This window comes from Polypterus senegalus, chromosome 3, assembly GCF_016835505.1.
Source record: "Polypterus senegalus isolate Bchr_013 chromosome 3, ASM1683550v1, whole genome shotgun sequence".
NCBI lineage: Eukaryota > Metazoa > Chordata > Cladistia > Polypteriformes > Polypteridae > Polypterus > Polypterus senegalus.
The window spans coordinates 127,153,792-127,176,002 of NC_053156.1; the positions used below are offsets into that span (position 1 = coordinate 127,153,792).

At 38.1% G+C, this 22,211-nt stretch overlaps 1 protein-coding gene across 1 annotated transcript in view; it reads left to right on the plus strand.

Moving 5' to 3' along the window:
- The window catches only part of si:ch73-242m19.1, a gene marked incomplete at its 3' end in the record, with an annotated part of 117,145 nt that overhangs the window by 19,223 nt on the left and 75,711 nt on the right, over positions 1–22,211 (plus strand). Inside the window, exons 7-10 of the mRNA XM_039749762.1 lie at positions 2,793–2,955; positions 15,630–15,787; positions 16,452–16,604; positions 18,798–18,989. Coding sequence (XP_039605696.1) covers positions 2,793–2,955; positions 15,630–15,787; positions 16,452–16,604; positions 18,798–18,989 — 666 coding nt within the window. The remainder of the gene's footprint in view (positions 1–2,792; positions 2,956–15,629; positions 15,788–16,451; positions 16,605–18,797; positions 18,990–22,211) is intronic.

The following is a 22,211-nucleotide window of genomic DNA, read 5'->3' on the forward strand; positions in this document are numbered from 1 at the left end:
CACTGACCCTGTTTGTCACTTTCATCCCTTAAGTGATCCTGGTATTTGTATTCTTATTGTGGTCACCAGAGGGTGCTGCAGTTCCCAAACTCTCCAACACACAGGTTCAGACACAGGTTTGCAAACACAAAGGATTTTATGCGTGGGAAACTCTTCCCTCAGCAAGATTTTCCCACGCTACAATGACAAACACAGTCCCAATACACTGCCACTCTGAAGCTCTGTCTTTTCTCTCTCTCTCAGGCTTTGTTCTGTTCCTCCAGCACGCTGTGTCCTCTTCCTCCTGACTCTGGCTCTCAGAGTTGTAGCAGGCAGCTCCTTTTATGTAACACCCAGATGCGCTTTCAGTGTTTTGAAGCTGAGGTTCGGAAACCCTTCCAGGTGAGGTTGGAGCCTGACAAAGTAGGGCTTGTCAGTCCCCACTGCACCCTCTGGCAACACCCACAGAACCCAACAGGACTGAGTCGACAACCTCCATTTCCCAAGGTGCCCTGTGGGAATCTGAGGCAGTGCCATAATCTGGGTTGTGTGTAGGGGCTGCCATCTAGCATCCCTGGGGATACAAAGCCCTGTGCAAATTGTCTTCCCCTTTCTTTCCTGGTTCTGAATGTCCTGCCCAATATTTTCTGTCATTTACCGTGCCATCGCTATCAGCCTGCTTTATATTTTCTTATTTAACATTCCCTTTCTACTTTACATATTCCAGCAGAGACTATTCTCTTTAGGTGACATTGCTGCAAAGTTAGTCCTAGCCCCTTCCTGGAAATTCTTTGATTATGATATTTTACATTTCTGGAAATCCTCTATCTAAAGGAATTACACTAAATTCAAAATCAAAAGCTAAACTGGGGTAAAGAGCTGATTTTCCTAACAAGGAGAGCACTCAAAAACAAGTACAACAAGTTTTTATGAAATCTGTTCTTCTTAGTGATTTGTGATTCATGATTTAGATGCTATTTAATGTGTACGGCCATCTTTTATAAAATGGCCAACGTGAAGTTCACGGCTCACAAGGCATGTACATTACATGCATAACAGCTGGGTACTGTAGCATCATAGCAACCAGAAGCTCTCTAAAAAAGCAGTGACCATAAAAATAAGCACATAATATAGCTGAACCAATGAAGAAATAAATACACAATGTAATGTCTTTGAAATAGTGATAAATATGATAAATAATAAAATAATTTGGAATATTTGTACAATCCTGATACCGTGTGCTAAAATACATTCTGTTCTGTACTAATTTGGAAAAAAATCACATAAATTAACTGCTAGTTGGAAGTCAAGTATTGATGCAAACAGTACAGGCAAAAAAGGATGGGACTACAAGATGACTGGAGAAAAAGTACCAGAAAAATAGTCGGAATCGTTGAAAAAATCATTAACAGGAATTCAAGTGATTGAAACTACTAATGCTAAAACAGAAAACAAAAATCAAATCTAAAAGAAAACAGAGAAAGTGTCAAAACCAAATTGTAAAATGTCAGAATTTAAATAAAGCATGAGTAGTGATTTATCCCAATATTACGTTAAGTTGTATAACAGTGCTTCCATTTTATACCGGTGACTTGATGTTGTAACTAGAAAAGTCTATCAACCTGTAATGCTACAGAGACAATATGAGATGCATGTTAAAATTCCAAATTGCATCTTCATAAAAATAATATTACAGAAACTATATATAGTTCCTGTGCCAAGTTGCTGTGCTTAATCTCTGTGATTGGAACTCAGCAATATGGGAGGATCTTGGAGTAAAATTGCTAAGACTCGGTATTGAGGAGCCACTTCAAGTGGATTGGACTTGTATGATGTCCACTTGCTATATGATGTACAAGGCATGACCTGCTGGAAGAATATTGAATGACAGACACAAGACTTGCTTGAGGGATTAGCTCTTGACTATCCTTAAGTATCTGGATATTCTCCATGAGGGTCTGATGGAAAGTGCCAGGGATAGGGAGACTTGGTCAAATCAGCTCAGCAGGCTGCAACAGCAAACTCTTACTGGGAATGAAATTAATGGAGATGATAATACTTTGTTAGTAAGTACATATGTTTTTAACAATAAACTATTTTACCAGACTAGTGTGTCTTTCCTGCTCTTTTCTGTTTCCTACACATTTGTTATGCATGTTTGGCTGCATTTCCACCTGTAGGTTGATTTAATATTTTTTTACAACATTCACCTTGTAGAATACAATTAATCTTCCTTATCCAGCCAAAGAAAAACCATTCTTCTTAGTTTTTCTCAATTTCTGAGTAATTTGCTGAGTATGTTAAACAATGGTACTGTGTTTTTAGGCAAGTTATTGAGTTTTTCTGTTATGGTCATTTGAAGTACAGATATTGGAGAATGATGTTGACAAAAGCTGTAGATATAGTTAGTGGGTTTCTGTGATTACTAATTTAAAAGTGTTGCTCAAGTAAAAACATTTGAAAATGTCTTATTTATTGGCTTTACTAGTTAATAATAATTCTTTGCACTTATATAGCGCTTTTCTCACTACTCAAAGCGCTCAGCAATTGCAGGTTAAGGGCCTTGCTCAAAGGCCCAACAGAACAGAGTCACTTTTGGCATTTACGGGATTCGAACCGGCAACCTTCCAATTGCCAGTGCAGATCCCTAGCCTCAGAGTCACCACTCCAATCTATTATTAATCGTACAGACTGTAAAAGGGTATGGAGTGGATCAGACTTGAAAAATGTGATAAGAATTATGTAAGAGGACAGTTGTAAGTATGGAATTGCAACTGTCCATTTTCATTGAGCTCTTTTCACTTTACATTAAGGTGCTACAGTACCTCCCTTTGTCTGAGGAGCTCATAACAAGCATTTCAAGTTCAGATGGATTTGAGGACACCAGTGACAACATCATCCTGAGCAATAATACATCTATCCTAAAATCATTGACCCTCCTCTGTACTCCTGTATCTAGTCAAAGTGGATTTACAGGTAAAAAATCTGAATTAGCATAAGCAGCCCTAATTTGGGATGTTTATAAGAATTGTTATGATTTACTTTATGATGTACATAATAAACAAAAGTAGCTATGTCAGATATTTGACATTTTAAAGTGTCTGCTTCAATTTTAAACATTTAAAGTTTAAATATTCTTGATTGCAGAATTTGCCATTTTTTTCACCCTCTGAGAAAGGTCCATAGAGGTGTTAGATCCCTGTTAAAGGCTAAAAGAAAATCATATTCATACTTATTGATCTTGAGATAATGTTATGTTTGAAATTGTCATTTTTAACCTTCTGGGATTGACCCTTCGAGGGTCTGGACAACCGGAAAAGAAATAAGTATTAAAAATATTATCATATTTGTGAACACAACCTCAAAATAGCATAAAATGACACACCACATGCCTTTTTTGCAGATCCCCATTTTTTAACAGTTTTGTGAAAAGAACTAAATTTTACTCCTTGTATCCCATTTAAGGAGTGAACCCCCTGTGGCTTGTTGATGTGGCATGTACAAATTCAAGTCCTTCTGGACATTTTTGCTTAAGATACCTATTGGTTTAATCTTTATCATAAGGGGTTAATTTTCTCACAAAATATGGTCGAAAATGGCCTACAAATATGGGGTTTTTGAGTCTAGAAGGCCAAAAATAGAGAGAACCCCAAAAATTTCAATGTCTTATATAACTAGACATCAAGATGAGTTGAACATTATATCATATGTGAGAATTTTCTAGTACCAGTGAGGCAGTAGACGCTGGACCAAAAAATCTTAATTTAATTCTCATAAACACAAAAAGCGAGAGGTTTGTAGTAAAAATGTTTTCTCAATGAATTTATAATTTTCTCTGCAATGATCTGCTCCCATTTTTCACAGTAATTATACATCTGAGCTGAAATCGTGTTGTAGTTGTTAATGCTGCTACCTCAAATCATCATCGTCTGAAAAAAATGTAGCAATATAGATTTAAACATTAACTATACTGAAAGCCTTGCAACCACTGACCCAGAAAAATATATTGGATATGAACTGCCTAAATTAAAAAACAGCAACTCCTCAAATTCACACTGTGCCACCTGTGAGAGGGACTTGAAGCTAGATTTCATTCCTGCCCTCCACAGAAGTCATGGACCACATTGGGTGTGTGATGGCATACGCTGTTGATTGACTCCAAGATCAAGTTTCAAAGGCCAGGGATGCATGAGTTTTTGCATGATAGGCAGAGAAACCTTACAATTTTATATACTGTATATATAGATATTATAACTTATGTAATATACACTGCTCAAAAAAATTTAAGGACACACTTAATCATCACAGTCTAACAGCAACTCAATTAAGCTTCAGGGATATCTATCTGTCCAGTTAGTAAGCATAAGCGATTGTCAATCAGTTTCACCTGCTTTGGTGCAAATTAAAGTGACAACAGGTGAGCTGGAGAGGCAACAGCAAGACAGCCCCAAAAAGGGAATGGTTTTGCAGGTGGTGGACACAGATAATTTCGGTCTCCTTATCCTTCCTGACTGATTCTTCTCCAGTTTTGCGTTTTGCTTGTGTCCTTGTCACTACTGATAGCATGAGGCGGTACCTGGAGCAGATTCAAGTTGCACTGGTAGTTCAGCACTTCCAGCATGGCACATCTATATGTGCTGTTGCAAGAAGGTTTGCTGTGTCTCCCAGAACAATCTAAAGAGCATGGAGGAGATACCAGCAGACAGTCCATTACATGAGGAGAGCTGGAAGGGCATTGAAGGGCATCAACCCAGCAGCAGACCAGTATCTGCTTCTTTGTGCTAGGAGGAACAGGAGGAGCACTGTCAGAGCCCTTCAAAATGATCTCCAGCTGGCTACTGGTGTGCATGTTTCTGACCTAACTGTCAGAAATGGACTTCATAAGAGTGGCACGATGGCCCGACATCCTCTAGTGGGACCTGTGCTCATCGCCCATCTCTGTGTAGCTCGAATGACATTCATTGGAGGATACCAAAATTGGCAGCTCTGCCATTGCGGTCTGTTCTCTTCATAGATGAGCGCAGGCTCACAATGAACACATGTGACAGACGTGAAAGAGTCTAGAGATGCCGTGGTGAATGGCATGAAGCCTACAACATCATCCAGCTTAACCAGTTTGGAAGTGGGTCAGTGATGGTCTGGGGAGGCATATACCTGGAGAGTTGCACAGAACTCCACTTGCTAGGTAATGGTACTGTGAATGCTGTTAGCTACTAGAATGGAGTCCTCTAAGCCATACAGTTAGTGCAGTAGGCCATAGAGTTTAGGCAGTTCTTAGATGAAGGCATTGATGTGATTGACTGGCCCACACGTTACCCAGATCTGAATCTGAGTACCTCTGAGATGTTATATGTCTTGGTGCATTCAACACCTCCAAGTAGCACCATAGACTATACAGGAACTCACTGATGCCCTGATCCAGGTCTGGAACGAGATCCCCAGGACGCAACCCGTTGTCTCGTCAGGAGCATGCCCAGACATTGTTGGGAGTGCATACAGGCATGTGGGTGCAGTACACACTACAGAGTCACATTATGAGTTGCCATGATGAAACACATGCAACTTGGACCAGCCTGTGATTTCAATTTTTGACTTTGATTTTTGATGTGATGTTGAACTCAGTCCTCAGTGGATTAGTATTTTTGGTTTCCATTGACTGTAGTTGCATCATTTTTTAAGGCTTTTAAAAATACTCATTTCAAAATATTACTGATTAGATCCTGCCATGTTTTGAAAAAGTCTGCACAGATCCTCTAACTGAGTATTTGATTTTTCCAATTTTAAATAATATAACACATCAGTTTCCCACTGACTTAAAAGAGGAGAGTTTGGGTTCTTCCAGTATCAGAATAAGTCTAGCGTGCCAACAGTGTAGTGAATGCAATCACAGTTTGTTTGTCTTTCTCCATTTAAAGTGGAGTATCACACAATATTAATTCAGTAAAAATTTTCCACTTGAATATTTTCATTATCAAAATCTGATGTGTACTTTAAGCATTCCCTTAAAATATATACACAGGGTGGTCCAGATCTAATTATGCAGATCCAGATCGTCTGGATGACTTTGATTTATGCGGGGACGACTGCAGTTCGGCACGAAGACAATTCTTAATAAACTTAATAAGTTATAGCGTAAAGAAAATTGCATAATTAGATCTGGACCACCATATATATATATATATATATATATATATATATATATATATATATATATATATATATATATATATATATATATATATATATATATATATATATATATATAACTGCTCAAAAAAATTAAAGGAACACTTTGAAAACAGATCTCAATGGGAAAAAGAAATCCTCCTGGATATCTATACTGATATAGACTGGGTAATGTGTTAGGAATGAAAGGATGCCACATCGTTTGATGGAAATGAAAATGATCAACCTACAGAGCCCTGAATTCCCCAAAAATCAGAGTGAAAAAATTATGTGGCAGGCTAGTCCATTTTGCCAAAATTTAATTGCAGCAACTCAAAATTGTACGCAGCACTTTGTATGGCCCCTGTGTTGTTGTATACATGCCTGACAACATCGGTGCATGCTTCTAATGAGATGACAGATGGTGTTGTGAGGGATCTCCTCCCAGATCTGGACCAGGGCATCACTGAGCTCCTGGACAGTCTGAGGTGCAACCTGGTGGCATTGCATGGACCAAAACATAATGTCCCAGAGGTGTTCTATTGGATTTAGGTCAGGAAAGTGTGGTGGCCAGTCAATTGTATCAATTCCTTCATCCTCCAGGAACTGCCAGCATACTCTCACCACATGATGCCAGTTGTGTGACCCTCCATGGATATGCCTCCCCAGACAATCATTAACCCACCACCAAACTGCTCATGCTGAATGATGTTACAGGCAGCATAATGTTCTCCATGGCTTCTCCAGACCCTTTCACTTCTGTCACGTGCTCAGGGTGAACCTGCTCTAATCTGTAAAAAGCACAGGGCACCAGTGGTGCATCTGCCAATTCTGGTATTCTATGGCGAATACCAATCGAGCTGCATGCTGCTGGGCAGTGAGCTCAGGGCCCATTAGAGGACATGGGGCCCTTGGGTCACCCTCATGAAGTCTTTCTGGTTGTTTGGTCAGAGACATTCACACCAGTGGCTTGCTGGAGGTCATTTTGTAGGGTTCTGGCAGTGCTCATCCTGTTCCTCCTTGCCCAAAGGAGCAGATACTGGTCCTGCTGATGGGTTATGGACCTTCTATGGCCCTCTCCAGCTCTCCTAGAGTAACTGCTTGTCTCCTAGAATCTCCTCCATGCCCTTGAGACTGTGCAGGGAGACACAGCAAACCTTCTGGCAATGACACGTATTGATGTGCCATCCTGGAGAAGTTGGACTACCTGTGCAACCTCTGTAGGGTCCAGGTATCGCCTCATGCTACCAGTAGTGACACTGACTGTAGCCAAATGCAAAACTAGTGAAGAAACAGTCAGAAAAGATGAGGAGGGAAAAATGTCAGTGGCCTCCACCTGTTAAACCATTCCTGTTTTGTGGGTCATCTCATTGTTGCCCCTCTAGTGCATCTGTTGTTAATTTCATTAACACCACAGCAGCTGAAACTGATTAACAACCCCCTCTGCTACTTAACTGACCAGATTAATATCCCATAAGTTTCATTGACTTTATGCTATACTCTGATTAAAAAGTGCAAGTTCTTTTGAGCAGTATACTGTATATATATATATATATATATATATATATATATATATATATATATATATATATATATATATATATATATATATATATATATATATATATATATATATATATATATATATATATAGTGGCGATGCCCAGGAGGACGGAGGAGGGCTTGTACCTCCTCCAGACCGCGAGGGCGACCGCCCTGTTACGCTGGGGCCATGGGTAAAGGGGTTGGAAGCACAGTCCTGTAGGGACCCGTGGCCACTGCCAGGCGGCGCCCTGTGCCTGTAGAAACCTGGGCCCAGCACTTCCGCCCGTCAGGAAGTGCTGGGGAAGAAGACAGGGAACACCGGAGGGCTTCGAGTGCGCAGCGGCACTTCCGCCACACTGGGGCGTGCCTGCGGGAGGAATGCCGGGAAGCAGCTGGAGCCCATCCGGGTTCCTATATAAGGGGCCGCCTCCCTTCATTCAGGAGCGGAAGTTGGGTGGAAGAGAGACGGAGCTGGAGAGAGGACTGGAGGCGGCCAGGAGAAAGGCAGTTGAACTGTGTGCCCTGGACATTGGGGATCGGTGCAAGAGGCACTGGGGCGTGCACTAACTTGATTGCAAATATAAGGATTGTATATATATATATATATATGTATATAATGTATATATATATATACATATATATGTGTGTGTATGTATATGTATATACACTCACCTAAAGGATTATTAGGAACACCTGTTCAATTTCTCATTAATGCAATTATCTAATCAACCAATCACATGGCAGTTGCTTCAATGCATTTAGGGGTGTGGTCCTGGTCAAGACAATCTCCTGACCTCCAAACTGAATGTCAGAATGGGAAAGAAAGGTGATTTAAGCAATTTTGAGCGTGGCATGGTTGTTGGTGCCAACGGGCGGTCTGAGTATTTCACAGTCTGCTCAGTTACTGGGATTTTCACGCACAACCATTTCTAGGGTTTACAAAGAATGGTGTGAAAAGGGAAAAACATGGGCCGACTGATTCAAGCTGATAGAAGAGCAACTTTGACTGAAATAACCACTCGTTACAACCGAGGTATGCAGCAAAGCATTTGTGAAGCCACAACACGCATAACCTTGAGGCGGATGGGCTACAACAGCAGAAGACCCCACCGGGTACCACTCATCTCCACTACAAATAGGAAAAAGAGGCTACAATTTGCACGAGCTCACCAAAATTGGACAGTTAAAGACTGGAAAAATGTTGCCTGGTCTGATGAGTCTCGATTTCTGTTGAGACATTCAAATGGTAGAGTCAGAATTTGGTCTAAACAGAATGAGAACATGGATCCATCATGCCTTGTTACCACTGTGCAGACTGGTGGTGGTGGTGTAATGGTGTGGGGATGTTTTCTTGGCACATTTTGGGCCCCTTAGTGCCAATTGGGCATTGTTTAAATGCCATGGGCTACCTGAGCATTGTTTCTGACCATGTCCATCCCTTCATGACCACCATGTACCCATCCTGTGATGGCTACTTCCAGCAGGATAATGCACCATGTCACAAAGCTCGAATCATTTCAAATTGGTTTCTTGAACATGACAATGAGTTCACTGTACTAAAATGGCCCGACAGTCACCAGATCTCAACCCAATAGAGCATCTTTGGGATGTGGTGGAACGGGAGCTTAGTGCCCTGGATGTGCATCCCACAAATCTCCATCAACTGCAAGATGCTATCCTATCAATATGGGCCAACATTTCTAAAGAATGCTTTCAGCACCTTGTTGAATCAATGCCACGTAGAATTAAGGCAGTTCGAAGACGAAAGGAGGTCAAACATTATTATATATATATATATATATATATATATATATATATATATATATATATATATATATATATATATATATATATATATATATATATATATATATATATATATATATACACACACACACACACACACACACACACACACATACATATATATATATAGTATATATATATACTTTGGTGGTTGGCACCCTACCGGGGTTGGTTCCTGCCTTGTGCCCTGCGTTGGCTGGGATTGGCTCGGCAGACCCCGTGACCCTGTGTTTGGATTCAGTGGGTTGGATAATGGATGGATGGATGGATGGATATATATACTGTATGTATATGTATATATATATGTATATATGTATATGTATGTACAAACCAGATTCCAAAAAGTTGGGACATTAAACAAATTGTGAATAAAAACTGAATGCAATGATGTGGAGATGGCAAATATCAATATTTTATTTGTAATAGAACGTAGATGACAGATCAAGCGTTTAATCCGAGTAAATGTATAATTTCAAAGGAAAAATATGTTGATTCAAAATTTCCGGTGTCAACAAATCCCAAAAAGTTGTGACAAGTAGCAATAAGAGGCTGGAAAAAGTAAATTTGAGCATAACGAAGAGCTGGAAGACCAATAAACACTAATTAGGTCAATTGGCAACATGATTGGGTTTAAAAGAGCTTCTCAGAGTTGCAGTGTCTCTCAGAAGCCAAGATGGGTAGAGGATCACTAATTCTCACAATGTTGCGCAGAAAGATAGTGGAGCAATATCAGAAAGGTGTTACCCAGCGAAAAATTGCAAAGACTTTGCATCTATCATCATCAACTGTGCATATCATCATCCGAAGATTCAGAGAATCTGGAACAATCTCTGTGCATAAGGGTCAAGGCTGTAAAACCATACTGGATGCCTGTGATCTCTGTGCCCATAAACGACACTGCACCACAAACAGGAATGCTACTGTAAAGGAAATCACAGAATGGGCTCAGGAATACTTCCAGAAACCATTGTCAGTGAACACAATCCACCGTGCCATCCGCCGTTGCCAGCTGAAACTCTACAGTGCAAAGAAGAAACCATTTCTAAGCAAGATCCACAAGCTCAGGCGTTGTCACTGGGCCAGGGATCATTTAAAATGGAGTGTGGCAAAATGGAAGACTGTTCTGTGGTCAGACGAGTCACGATTCGAAGTTCTTTTTGGAAATCTGGGGCGCCATGTCATCCGGACCAAAGAGGACAAGGACAACTCAAGTTGTTATCAGCGCTCAGTTCAGAAACCTGCATCTCTGATGGTATGGGGTTGCATGAGTGCGTGTGGCATGGGCAGCTTGCATGTCTGGAAAGGCACCATCAATGCAGAAAAATATATTCAGGTTCTAGAACAACATATGCTCCCATCCAGACATCATCTCTTTCAGGGAAGACCCTGCATTTTTCAACAAGATAATGCCAGACCACATTCTGCATCAATCACAACATCATGGCTGCGTAGGAGAAGGATCCGGGTACTGAAATGGCCTGTCTGCAGTCCAGATCTTTCACCTATAGAGAACATTTGGTGCATCATAAAGAGGAAGGTCGACAAAGAAGGGCCAAGACGATTGAACAGTTAGAGGCCTGTATTAGACAAGAATGGGAGAGCATTCCTATTTTAAACTTGAGAAACTGGTCTCCTCGGTCCCCAGATGTCTGTTGAGTGTTGTAAGAAGGGGAGATGCCACACAGTGGTGAAAATGGCCTTGTCCCAACTTTTTTGGGATTTGTTGACACCATGAAATTCTGAATCAACATATTTTCCCTTAAAATGATACATTTTCTCAGTTTAAACTTTTGTTCCGTGATTTATGTTCTATTCTGAATAAAATATTAGAAGTTGGCACCTCCACATCATTGCATTCAGTTTTTATTCACGATTTGTATAGTGTCCAACTTTTTTGGAATCGGTTTGTGTATATATATATATATATATATATATATATATATATATATATATATATATATATATATATATATATATATATATATATATATATATATATAGCTCAAAAAATTAAAGGTCAGTTAAGTAGCAGAGGAGGTTGTTGATCAGTTCAATTGCTTTGGTGTTAATGAAATTAACAACAGGTGCACTAGAGAGGCAACCAAAGATGACCCCAAAACAGGAATGGTTTAACAGGTGAAGACCACTGGCATTTTTCCCTCCTCATCTTTTCAGACTGTTTTTCACTAGATTTGCATTTGGCTACGGTCAGTGTCACTACTGGTAGCATGAGGCTATACTTGGACCCTACAGAGGTTGCACAGGTAGTCCAACTTCTCCAGGATGGCACATCAATATGTGTCATTGCCAGAAGGTTGCTGTGTCTCCCAGCACAGTCACGAGGGCATGGAGGAGATTCCAGGAGATAGGCAGTTACACTAGGCAAGCTGGACAGGGCCATAGAAAGTCCTTAACTAATCAGCAGGACAGGTATCTGCTCCATTGAGCAAGGAGGAACAGGATGAGCACTGCCAGAGCCCTACAAAATGACCTCCAGCAGGCCACTTGTGTGAATGTCTCTGACCAAACAATCAGAAACACAGTTCATAAGGGTGACCTGAGGGCCCAGCGTCCTCTAGTGGGCCCTGTGCTCACTGCCTGGCACTGTGTAGCTCGATTGCATTTGCCATAGAATACCAGAATTGGCAGGTCCACCATTGGTGCCCTGTGACAAATGTGAAAGTGTCTGGAGAAGCCATGGAGAACGTTATGCTGCCTGCAACATTGTTCAGCATGACCGGCTTGGTGGTGGTTCAGTGATGGTCTAGGGAGGCATATCCATGGAGTGCGCACAGACTACAGGCTGAACAACGGCACCTTGACTGCCATTAGGTATTGGGATGAAATCCTTGGACACATTGTAAGACCCTGTGCTGGTGCAGTGGGTCCTGGGTTCCTCCTGATGCACTTACCAAGAAGCTATCCATCACACACATTATGAGCCTAAAGTCTGCTTCCCTCAGTATTTCATAAAATAAAGGATGCATGGATTGAACACCTATCTATCTTGCAAAAGTGTTTGTCAGACATATTTGAGCATCACAAGTTAATTGTATATTAATTTAATTTAACTTACTTTCTGTTTACAAAAGCACCTTCATTTTGTGGGTTTGCCTTTATCACAATATGTATTCAGTCATTTGTGACGATTAAATAAGGAAAATAGGGTGTATCTGAGTATCATCTTAATTATACCATGTGATTCATGACCTCTTAGCCAATTTATGGTGAGAAGCATCTATCAACAAATAACCTACATTTCTCAAAACCTGTAATAGAACAGGGATCATATGATTTCTATGTGATTGCCTCTGAAATGTAGACTACAGTTTGCCAGTTATATCTTGCAACACAAAGAAGTCCTCTTTTACAGATAAAATAGATAGGCTACACACTAAGGCAATTATCATTAAGCGTATGCATTATTACCAACATTGAACACATTAAAGAATAGTTCAAGAACACCGGAACATGATATTGAAATGTGCAATGATACAAGGTTTTCTTTTTACTTCATTGTCCTGTCACTTGGTGCCACTAAAATGCCAAACCAAAAAAGTCTCATCAGAGCAGATCAATATGTGGACAGGAAGGGATACAGGTGCAATGCACAGATGTAATATCTGTTGATACACAGGAGAACTCTGGGCAGGATGGACATAATGGTTCTTGAGATCTCTCAGCACCTGCTTCTCCTCAAGGACACATGCAGGAAACCTCTAGTGCCACTCCAAAAGTTCCACCCCAAGTAATAAAAGAGAGAGTTATGTGGCCCAAAATAAGTGATGCTAAGGAGTGGTCTAGGCTTGATGAAGACCTGGACAGATTGCTTGTAGTTGTTCAAGTTACTGCAGAAAGGTGCTTTCACTGACAGCCATCAAATACTACCTGGCAAGAGAGTGTTTTGGAACAGTGCCAAAGAAGGATAACAATGCCAGACTAGAGAAGTAGTCTAGCAGAAGATCAACATTTTCAGCAAGCAGTTCAATTTGGTTAGTACTGATGAAAAAGATGGAACAAAGAACTAGCAGTAAGCCTCCAAGAACAGCTCATCAAAGTAAGAAGAGCGGAGGGATAAAGACAAAGGCAAATAAAGAAAAAAGTCACATAAACCTGGTGTATAAGAGATCCATACTGCTTCATCAAATCACGTCTTGAAGAGGTTAAGCCTGGGACTCTTAACATGCTCAAAGTGAACCATTTAGAAATGTTGCTCTAGCAGAAATTTTATAATTTAATACATTTTTTATTTATTATGTTGTAGTTTTTCAAAAGTTAATGATTCAATTATTTACTCTATATCACTGCAATTTTGCATGTGATTATTTATTTCAAAGTGGTTTTTTTCTTTTCACACTTTGACACAAATCCATGCAATATAAGCAGAGTTTGTCAGCCGGTTGGGGTTAGTATTTGGTGTTAGTGGTATTGACAGAGACATTTGAAAAAATCAAGTAAGTTTAAATTAGAAGTTATTATTTTAAGTTATACTGCAACAATGCTGTAACATTTGCATTTTCAGTATGGAATAATCGAGAATATCACAAGATTCTGATTAACATATGAACTTGACATTTAATAATTTTTTAGACAATGATGAATATGAAAATCAGCCAGGGACATATCTAGCTTCTCCTAGCCCAAAAGGTCTAGATTTAGACAGATGGGTTTATATATATTTAATAATGTTTTGAAATATGTATCTGTTAGAGTTGATATGGCTACATATTTAACAGCACAAACTATGCACTTATAAACTAATCTATTACAGGCAATTCTACAGATGAAAATTTGCACCTGTATTCATGTGCACTACCACAACAATACAAACCAAGTAAGAGTGAAGAAATGTTTAGGGATTTAGAATTTTATACATGTAGACCACAAAAGTGCTAGTAGATATTAACCAAAGTGTGTGAAGTATGTCAGATAGTCAGATACTGTATACCAACAAAACAACTGTATCTACCAAGCAACCTTTCTTGGTGGATGTAACTAAGCATTCAAATTCTGTTGGCTTCAAAAATAAGGTTCTTGGTTGGTGTACAGAGCAAAACTTGATGGTGCCTTTTGTGTCCACTGTGCTCTCTTTAGAAGTGAAAGCAACAGAATGCACATGGGGCGTTAATCAGTTGTTCATTTGTTAAGTGTCATAAAATGTCTGGTTATAAGCAAGCATAAACGCAAAGCTTGTCATTAAGTTGAATTCAAAAGAGCCTAGGTGTTTGTCCAATCTATTGAATTACCAAGCAGTTGGGTCTATGTTGTGTTGTACAAAAAATGAGCATCAAACAAACATCAAAGAAAGCAGACATCAACTAAAGTCAGTGGTGGAGGCCATGCTCTACTGTGGTCACCAGTTTGGTAGTCTTAGAGGTGATAGTGAATCTGTGCACCCATGAAACATCCTATCATCAATGAGATTTCTTGAAAACCATGATGAAATATTGAAAAAACATGTGAAGCACCCAAAGATAAAAAATGCTACTTTCTTGTAATGACTTTAAAAAAAAAACGTTTAGGTTTTTTGTTGTTACTACTTCTACATTACAGGTCTGAAAGTAAGACAGTATTATGTTTTGGTAACATCAAATACTGTGTCCTATTTTACAGTTATTTATTTCAGTTATCAACAACAACATTGACTGTATTTTGCTTTGAAATCAACACTAATTTGACAGTCTTAAGAATTATAATGATAGACAAAGCTATAGACTGAATAGAATACAAAATAAATGTTCCTATTTCAATATTTAGGTCTGTCTTAACCATTAGAGCAGGAAAATATATAACACATGTTGAAAATAAACAAAATGGTATGATCTAATTAAAAAAAGGTCCAATTGTATGGAAAAAAGACCCACCCCATCTGGGAAGCTGGCTACACCCATGCATATTCTGAAAGAGTGGTGATCCACTGTACTTTTAGTTGGTGGTAATTCATAATAAATCATGAAAATATCAGCAGTGCTTGATGTTGATTAAGTCAGCCAGCCATCTCTCATCTGCACTTCTACTGCTTATATATTTTCTTTTAAATAGGCACTTTGTCTCAAAAATTTTCTGTAGGACAAACTGTATTGTTCATTTCCTCTTATCATTACTTGTTTTGTGTTTCTTTGTTTGTACTGTAGGTTTGCACAACGGCAGTTCTTCTCTAGTGCCGCCATTGCACCAGCTGGAGGTGGAACAGTTTAAACTTCAACTGCAGTCTTTGGTGTTTCACTTTGAGATTGAGTACAATATGGAAGACCTTATAAATACTGCTAATGAAATGGAATTGTTTACATTGGTAAAACTTTTGTAGTGTTGTTCTCTCATAAATATGATATAAATATACATGCCCTTGTTAAATAAATACACTTGTATACAGTATATATATATATATATATATATATATATATATATATATATATATATATACACACATACACATACACACATATATATATATACACATATATATATATATATATACATACACATATATATATATACACATATATATATATATATACACATATATATATATATATACACATATATACAAACACATTAACAACATTTTAAAAATATAATTGAAATACTAGGAATATGGATACATAATACAAGTAATAAACTAAATCTCAAGGTTGACTTAAGGACATAAAAACACATTATTAATATTGTTTTTGGAATCCTCTGAATGTGTCCTTGTGACCAGTTTTGCAGGCTGATATTTTTATTTAGATCATATCACATTAATTTCATCAGGAAACAGCATATAAAGAGATACCTATGAAAGATCTTGTTATATAGTAATGATAAAACCCTATTTACAGACCTTTTCAGATTTTTTCTCCATGTTTCTCTTTTTTTCTCTGCTGAATATTTTGTTTCACTGTGCTTTATACTTAGTACATTAGGCTGAGAGCAATATCATACTTTTGCTGTATGGTTTTAATTTTATTTTTGAGGTGGCTCGCAAGTTCAGAACAGTTTTTGAGAAGCAAGAAATCATGAAAACATTCCCACTCTATGGTGCTTCTGAATCAAGAAAAAAACACTGGGGGATGAAGAAACCAAGTATGGCACTTAAAAAAGAGGCAAACTGGATCGATTTTATAAAGGTAAAGTACCATAATATGCTACTTTCTGAAATAAGGTCTAGCTCAGCTATAGATTACATATCTAATTTCTGTTTTGCATCACAATCACAAATATTATATAAAACACATTCAAACATTCTTTAAATTATAATGGTGGCTTTCATATCATTTGTAAACATTTCTTTGGAACTTCATAGTTGAAAAAAATATAGTACTTGTTACTAAAATGCTTACTTTTACAAATAGAGCAATTACACATTATGTGGCATATTTAAGGTCACACAGGGGGTCAAATGAAGCAACTTACTGTTCTGTCTTTTGCTTTGTAGAGGATTGTCAATGTTATTTACTCAGTGGCCTGAACCCATTAGATAAATGTAGAAGCAGTCACTAAGAGCATCTTGCAAGAGTATTAAGACCCATTTTGTATATGGTACTGAGTTTCAAATAATATGTTGATGGGAACCTGGCCTTGTGGCAGCCCACATAAACTAACAACGTATTAAGGAGGCAAAGTTTAAAAAAATTAAAACGCTTTCATTAACAGAAATACACTCAAGGACTTTATGATCATAATGAGGATTCAAAGTACAAATGAACAAAAACACAAATAACCTACAGCCTGTATTTAAATAGCTATTGAACCCCTGTCAATACAGTGCCCACAACATTAAACCAGTTTGCTTATGATGTCTTAGCCCCCCAAACCCTAATCTTTCCAACTTACTCTCCAGAGCATCCATTTTGCCAGTTGAGAAGCTGCCAAACTCTTCTTCCAACTACTCACTCAATGGACCCATGGCCGTCATGCTGCATCACTTTAGGGTTCAAGTTGTTGCCCCGTATTTTATCCAGAAACACTAGAATAGTTCTTTCACTAGTTGATCTGCCTGAGAAAAAGAGGAACCCAAACAGCATGAGCAAATCATTAAAAACAACAAAGAAAGGAGAATGTCCTTTTCCTCAATATAAATGCTTATTCTAAGATGTGATTAATTAGATCTTGCCGTATTTTAAAAAAAGGTTTAAATAGATCCTCTAAGTGAGAATTAATTTTTTTCCAATTTAAAATAGCATAGAGTATCTACCCCCTGAACTATAACAGGTGGGCTGGGATTCTTCCATTTGAGCAAGATAAGTCTATGTGCTAGTAATGTGGTAACGGCAATCACAATCAATTTGTCCTTCAGCTGTTAATGGATTAGGAGTGACTGTGACACCAAGTCTGCCTAAAAGGCATTCAAAGATTTTTGTCCAGCATGATATTAATTTGGTGCACACCTGAAACATTGGCCCATTGATGCTGAAGCCAGACTGCAATGTTCACAGTTTGAATCTTGTGCTTGATAAAAGATTGATTAAGTGCTTTGTGGAGCTGAAATGTATTCTATGCATGGCTGCCTTCCACTCCTTTTCCGAAATGTTAAGTGACAGATCCTTTAACCTGGGAACTTTAAAAGGAAGATACTCTAGATACTTTAGTTTTTATATATTAATGAGATGCTATCTGAATCTTCAAGACTGATCAGTATTGGCACTGGAATAGAAATGGGAGGTAAGGAAAATTGTACAGGTCCTTTGAGTAAAGTTTCTGATTTGAAAATAGTGGAAAAATTGTGTTGATTGAAAGGTAAATTTGAAGTGTAATTGTTCATAAGATGTGTTCTCTAAAGGTTTTAATCCTGGATGTTATCCAAGCATTAAATACTGTGTAGGTTTGAGAGAGAAAAAAAAAGTGATAGTCATTTAAAGGTGCAACAGATTAAAGCTTCTCTGTCTTAAAGTGCTTCCTGCATTGGTTCCATATTCTGAGCGACTTATAGACACTTAGATTATTAGTATATAGACAATAATTTTTACTTGCTGGGGCACAGAGCAGGACATATAAAGAAGTACAGTACATCAAGATTTTATTTCTATGGCAGACCAGGCTTGTGTACATTCATCAATATGTACATACAATCAAAAAACAAAATCAATTTCAGGTCTTTTTATCTAGTGTATTTGCCACTGAGTAATAACATTGAAAATTAAGTAGTGCCGTGCACCCTTCTGCTTTAGGCCATTGTAGTTGCCCTTTGAATGCATAGATATTTTGAATTCCAAATAAATGAGTATTATAATTGAATCTAATTTCTTAAAGAATAATTTTTAATGTTTAATGTGTAATGTATATGTGTCCCATTACCTCTGTTTTTTCTGTTTAACTTAAAGGGCTTGAGCTCGAAGGCAGCTTCTCAGGCACCTGCTGTGATAGACAGCAAGTATTGCCATGTTCTGTGCACTGTTCATCACCAAGAGGTGTTGCCACCTCTGAGGCCTCTTCTTGGACCTCACACTCTCTACATCCTGGTCCAATATTCCTGCCAACAGCAGTGTTACATGCTCTGTAATGCTGGCACTCCAGTGTGGTGCCTTTTTGATGCATGCATTACACATGATAGTAAACAGGATATGCTGACTTCTTGTGGCCCCTTCATTTGAAAACTATTATTTGTATTCTTACCCAGCCAGGCACCTCCTAACAATATTTCTTTTTACAGTCTGAGTTATTATTAGAAAATGTGTCATTTGTCAGGAGATATTTAAAACTTAATATTGATATAATTCTACCATGTGTAACTATATATATTTTTGTATGTGTGCAAATGTTGCAGAGTGTAGTGTCTGTTATTGCAGTCATTCTCTGTCCAGAGCACTCAATGTAGGGCTCATTCTCACACACACATTGGGCAGAAGTCCGCAACGCAATCCCAGTAATCACCAACACGAACGGAGACAAAATCATCAACCACAAAAATATAATGCACACATTCAGAGACTACTATAAATCCTTATATTCTACTGAGTTTAAAGAAGACAATACACAATCTAATGCATTTCTGGATACATTACAGATACCACAAATAGACACTTTTAGTGTGAAGGAACTCGATAAACCTCTGGTGTTATCAGAATTATTACATGCTATAAAGTCACTTCAAGGTGGGAAAGCAGCAGCCCCTGATGGTTACCCTGCAGAATTTTATAAGAAATTCTCCGCTCAGCTAGCTCCCCTCCTATTAGCAACATTTACAGAAGCCAGAGACAATCAAACTCTTCCTCAAACTTTTAGCCAAGCATTAATCACCATTTTTCCAAAACAAAATAAGGACTTATTACAATGTGCATCATACAGACCAATTTCACTTTTGAATAATGACGTTAAAATACTCTCAAAATCATAGCTAGAAGGATGGAGAAAGTGCTCGCTTCGGTAATATCACAAGATCAAATGGGATTTATCAAGGGGCGACACTTATCTTCAAATCTTCAACGCCTGTTTAATGTAATATACTCACCAACTAAATCAAACACCCCAGAAATATTATTATCATTGGATGCAGAAAAAGCATTTGACATGATTGAATGGAAATACCTTTTTACTACATTGGAGAAATTTGGGTTTGGCCCGAACATTTGTGCATGGATCAAATTACTGTATACCAATCCAGAAGCTTCAGTTTGTATCAACAACATTTGTTCAGACTACTTTAAACTAGAACGTGGTACCAGACAAGGATGCCCTTGTCACCGCTACTGTTTGCAATCGCCATTGAACCACTGGCAATACACTGTTGAAATACTGATCAGATAAAGGGATTATCAGAGAAGGACTGGAACAGAAAATTTCTTATATGCAGATGATATGGTACTGTATATATCAGACCCACAAAATTCTGTGCCTGCAGTCTTAACAGCACTCACAGAATTTCAAAAGATCTCTGGTCTCAGAATTAATCTGAATAAAAGTGTACTCTTTCCAGTGAATTCTCAAGCATATAATATTAGATTAGATACCCTACCTTTTATCATTGCAGAACAGTTTAAATACCTAGGGGTAAACATCACAAGTAAACATAAAGCTCTTTATCAACAAAATTACGGCGTCTGCATGGAAAAAATTAAGCAAGACTTGCATAGATGGTCAACCCTTCATCTCACTCTAGCTGGAAGAATTAACACTGTTAAGATGAATATTCTTCCTAAGCTCCTTTTTTTATTTCAAAACATCCCAATATACATCAATAAATCATTTTTAAGCAATTAGATTCAACAATAACCTCATTTATTTGGAACTCAAAACATCCACGTATCCAAAGAGCGACCCTACAAAGACAAAAGGCAGAAGGTGGCATGGCTCTACCTAACTTCCAGTTTTATTACTGGGCAGCAAACATACAAGCTATAAAAACCTGGACACAAATAGAAGAACATACACAGGCTTGGTCCAATAGAAGTAAAATCCTGCAGTACTTCTTTATATTCCTGCTCTGTGCCCAATAAATACAGTTATCGGCAATATACTAATAACCCAATTGTGCTTCACTCACTTAGAATATGGAACCAATGTAGAAAGCATTTTAAGATGGAGAAGCTTTTATCTGTGGCACCTCTGCAAGAGAACCACCTCTTTCAACCTTCACAAACATATGCAGTTTTAATATCTGGAAAAATTTGGGATTAACTTGCTTAGAGATCTTTATATAGACAACGTCTTTGCATCCTATGAACAATTACATTCCAAATTTAACATTCCAGCTACACATTTCTTTCACTATCTTCAAATTAGGAACTTTGTTAAACAGAACCTTCCCGATTTTCCTCATCTTGCACCCTCATCCATGCTGGAAAAATATTGCTCAATTTCAAGGACTCAGACACCATCTCTGCAATATATAAAATCATTTTACAGTCCCTCCCTTTCAAAGATCCAAGAGGACACTGGGAAAAAGATCTCTCAATTAATATATCAGAAAAGGAGTGGAAAGTAGCAATGCAGAGAATTCACTCGAGCTCCATATGCGCAAAAGCATACAATTATTCAACTCAAAATTATATATCGAGCACATCTGTCTCATCTAAAACTCTCCAAAATGTTTCCAGGACAAGATCTAACCTGCGACGCTGCAATCAAGTCCCAGCCTCACTGGGTCACATGTTCTGGGCCTGCACCAAATTAACATCATTCTGGACCAAAATTTTTAATTACCTTTCAGACAGCCTTGGTCTCACAATCCCTCCTAACCCATTAACAGCTGTGTTTGGGGTTCCTCCAGATGGGTTTAAAGTGGAGAAGGACAAACAAACTGCAAATGCATTCACTACACCTTTGGCACGCAGACTTATTCTGCTAAACTGGAAGAATCCAAACTCTTCTCTTTTAAGTCAGTGGGAAACCGATGTTTTATACTCTTTGAAATTGGAAAAAATCAAATACTCAGTTAGAGGATCTGTACAGATTTTTTTCAAAACATGGGAGGATCTAATCGGTAATATTTTAAAATAAGCTCTTAAAGCACAGATGAAGCAATTATTTCTGTATTTCTTTTTCTTCTCCATTCATCTCTATTGGATTATCAAACTTTCAATTTAGGTATGTTTACAAGCCTTAAATTTTACTCCATTGGCCTTGCTCTCTCTCTCAGGGGTGGGGGTCGACTTGTTCTCAATTCTACTTTGTGTAAAAATTGATTGATTTGTATGGAATGATTGCAATAAAATTAATAAAATCTCAAAAAAAAATACTATACAGTATACAGTAGTATAATCAGCTCATTACACTTTTATTATTGTAGGTATAAAGCA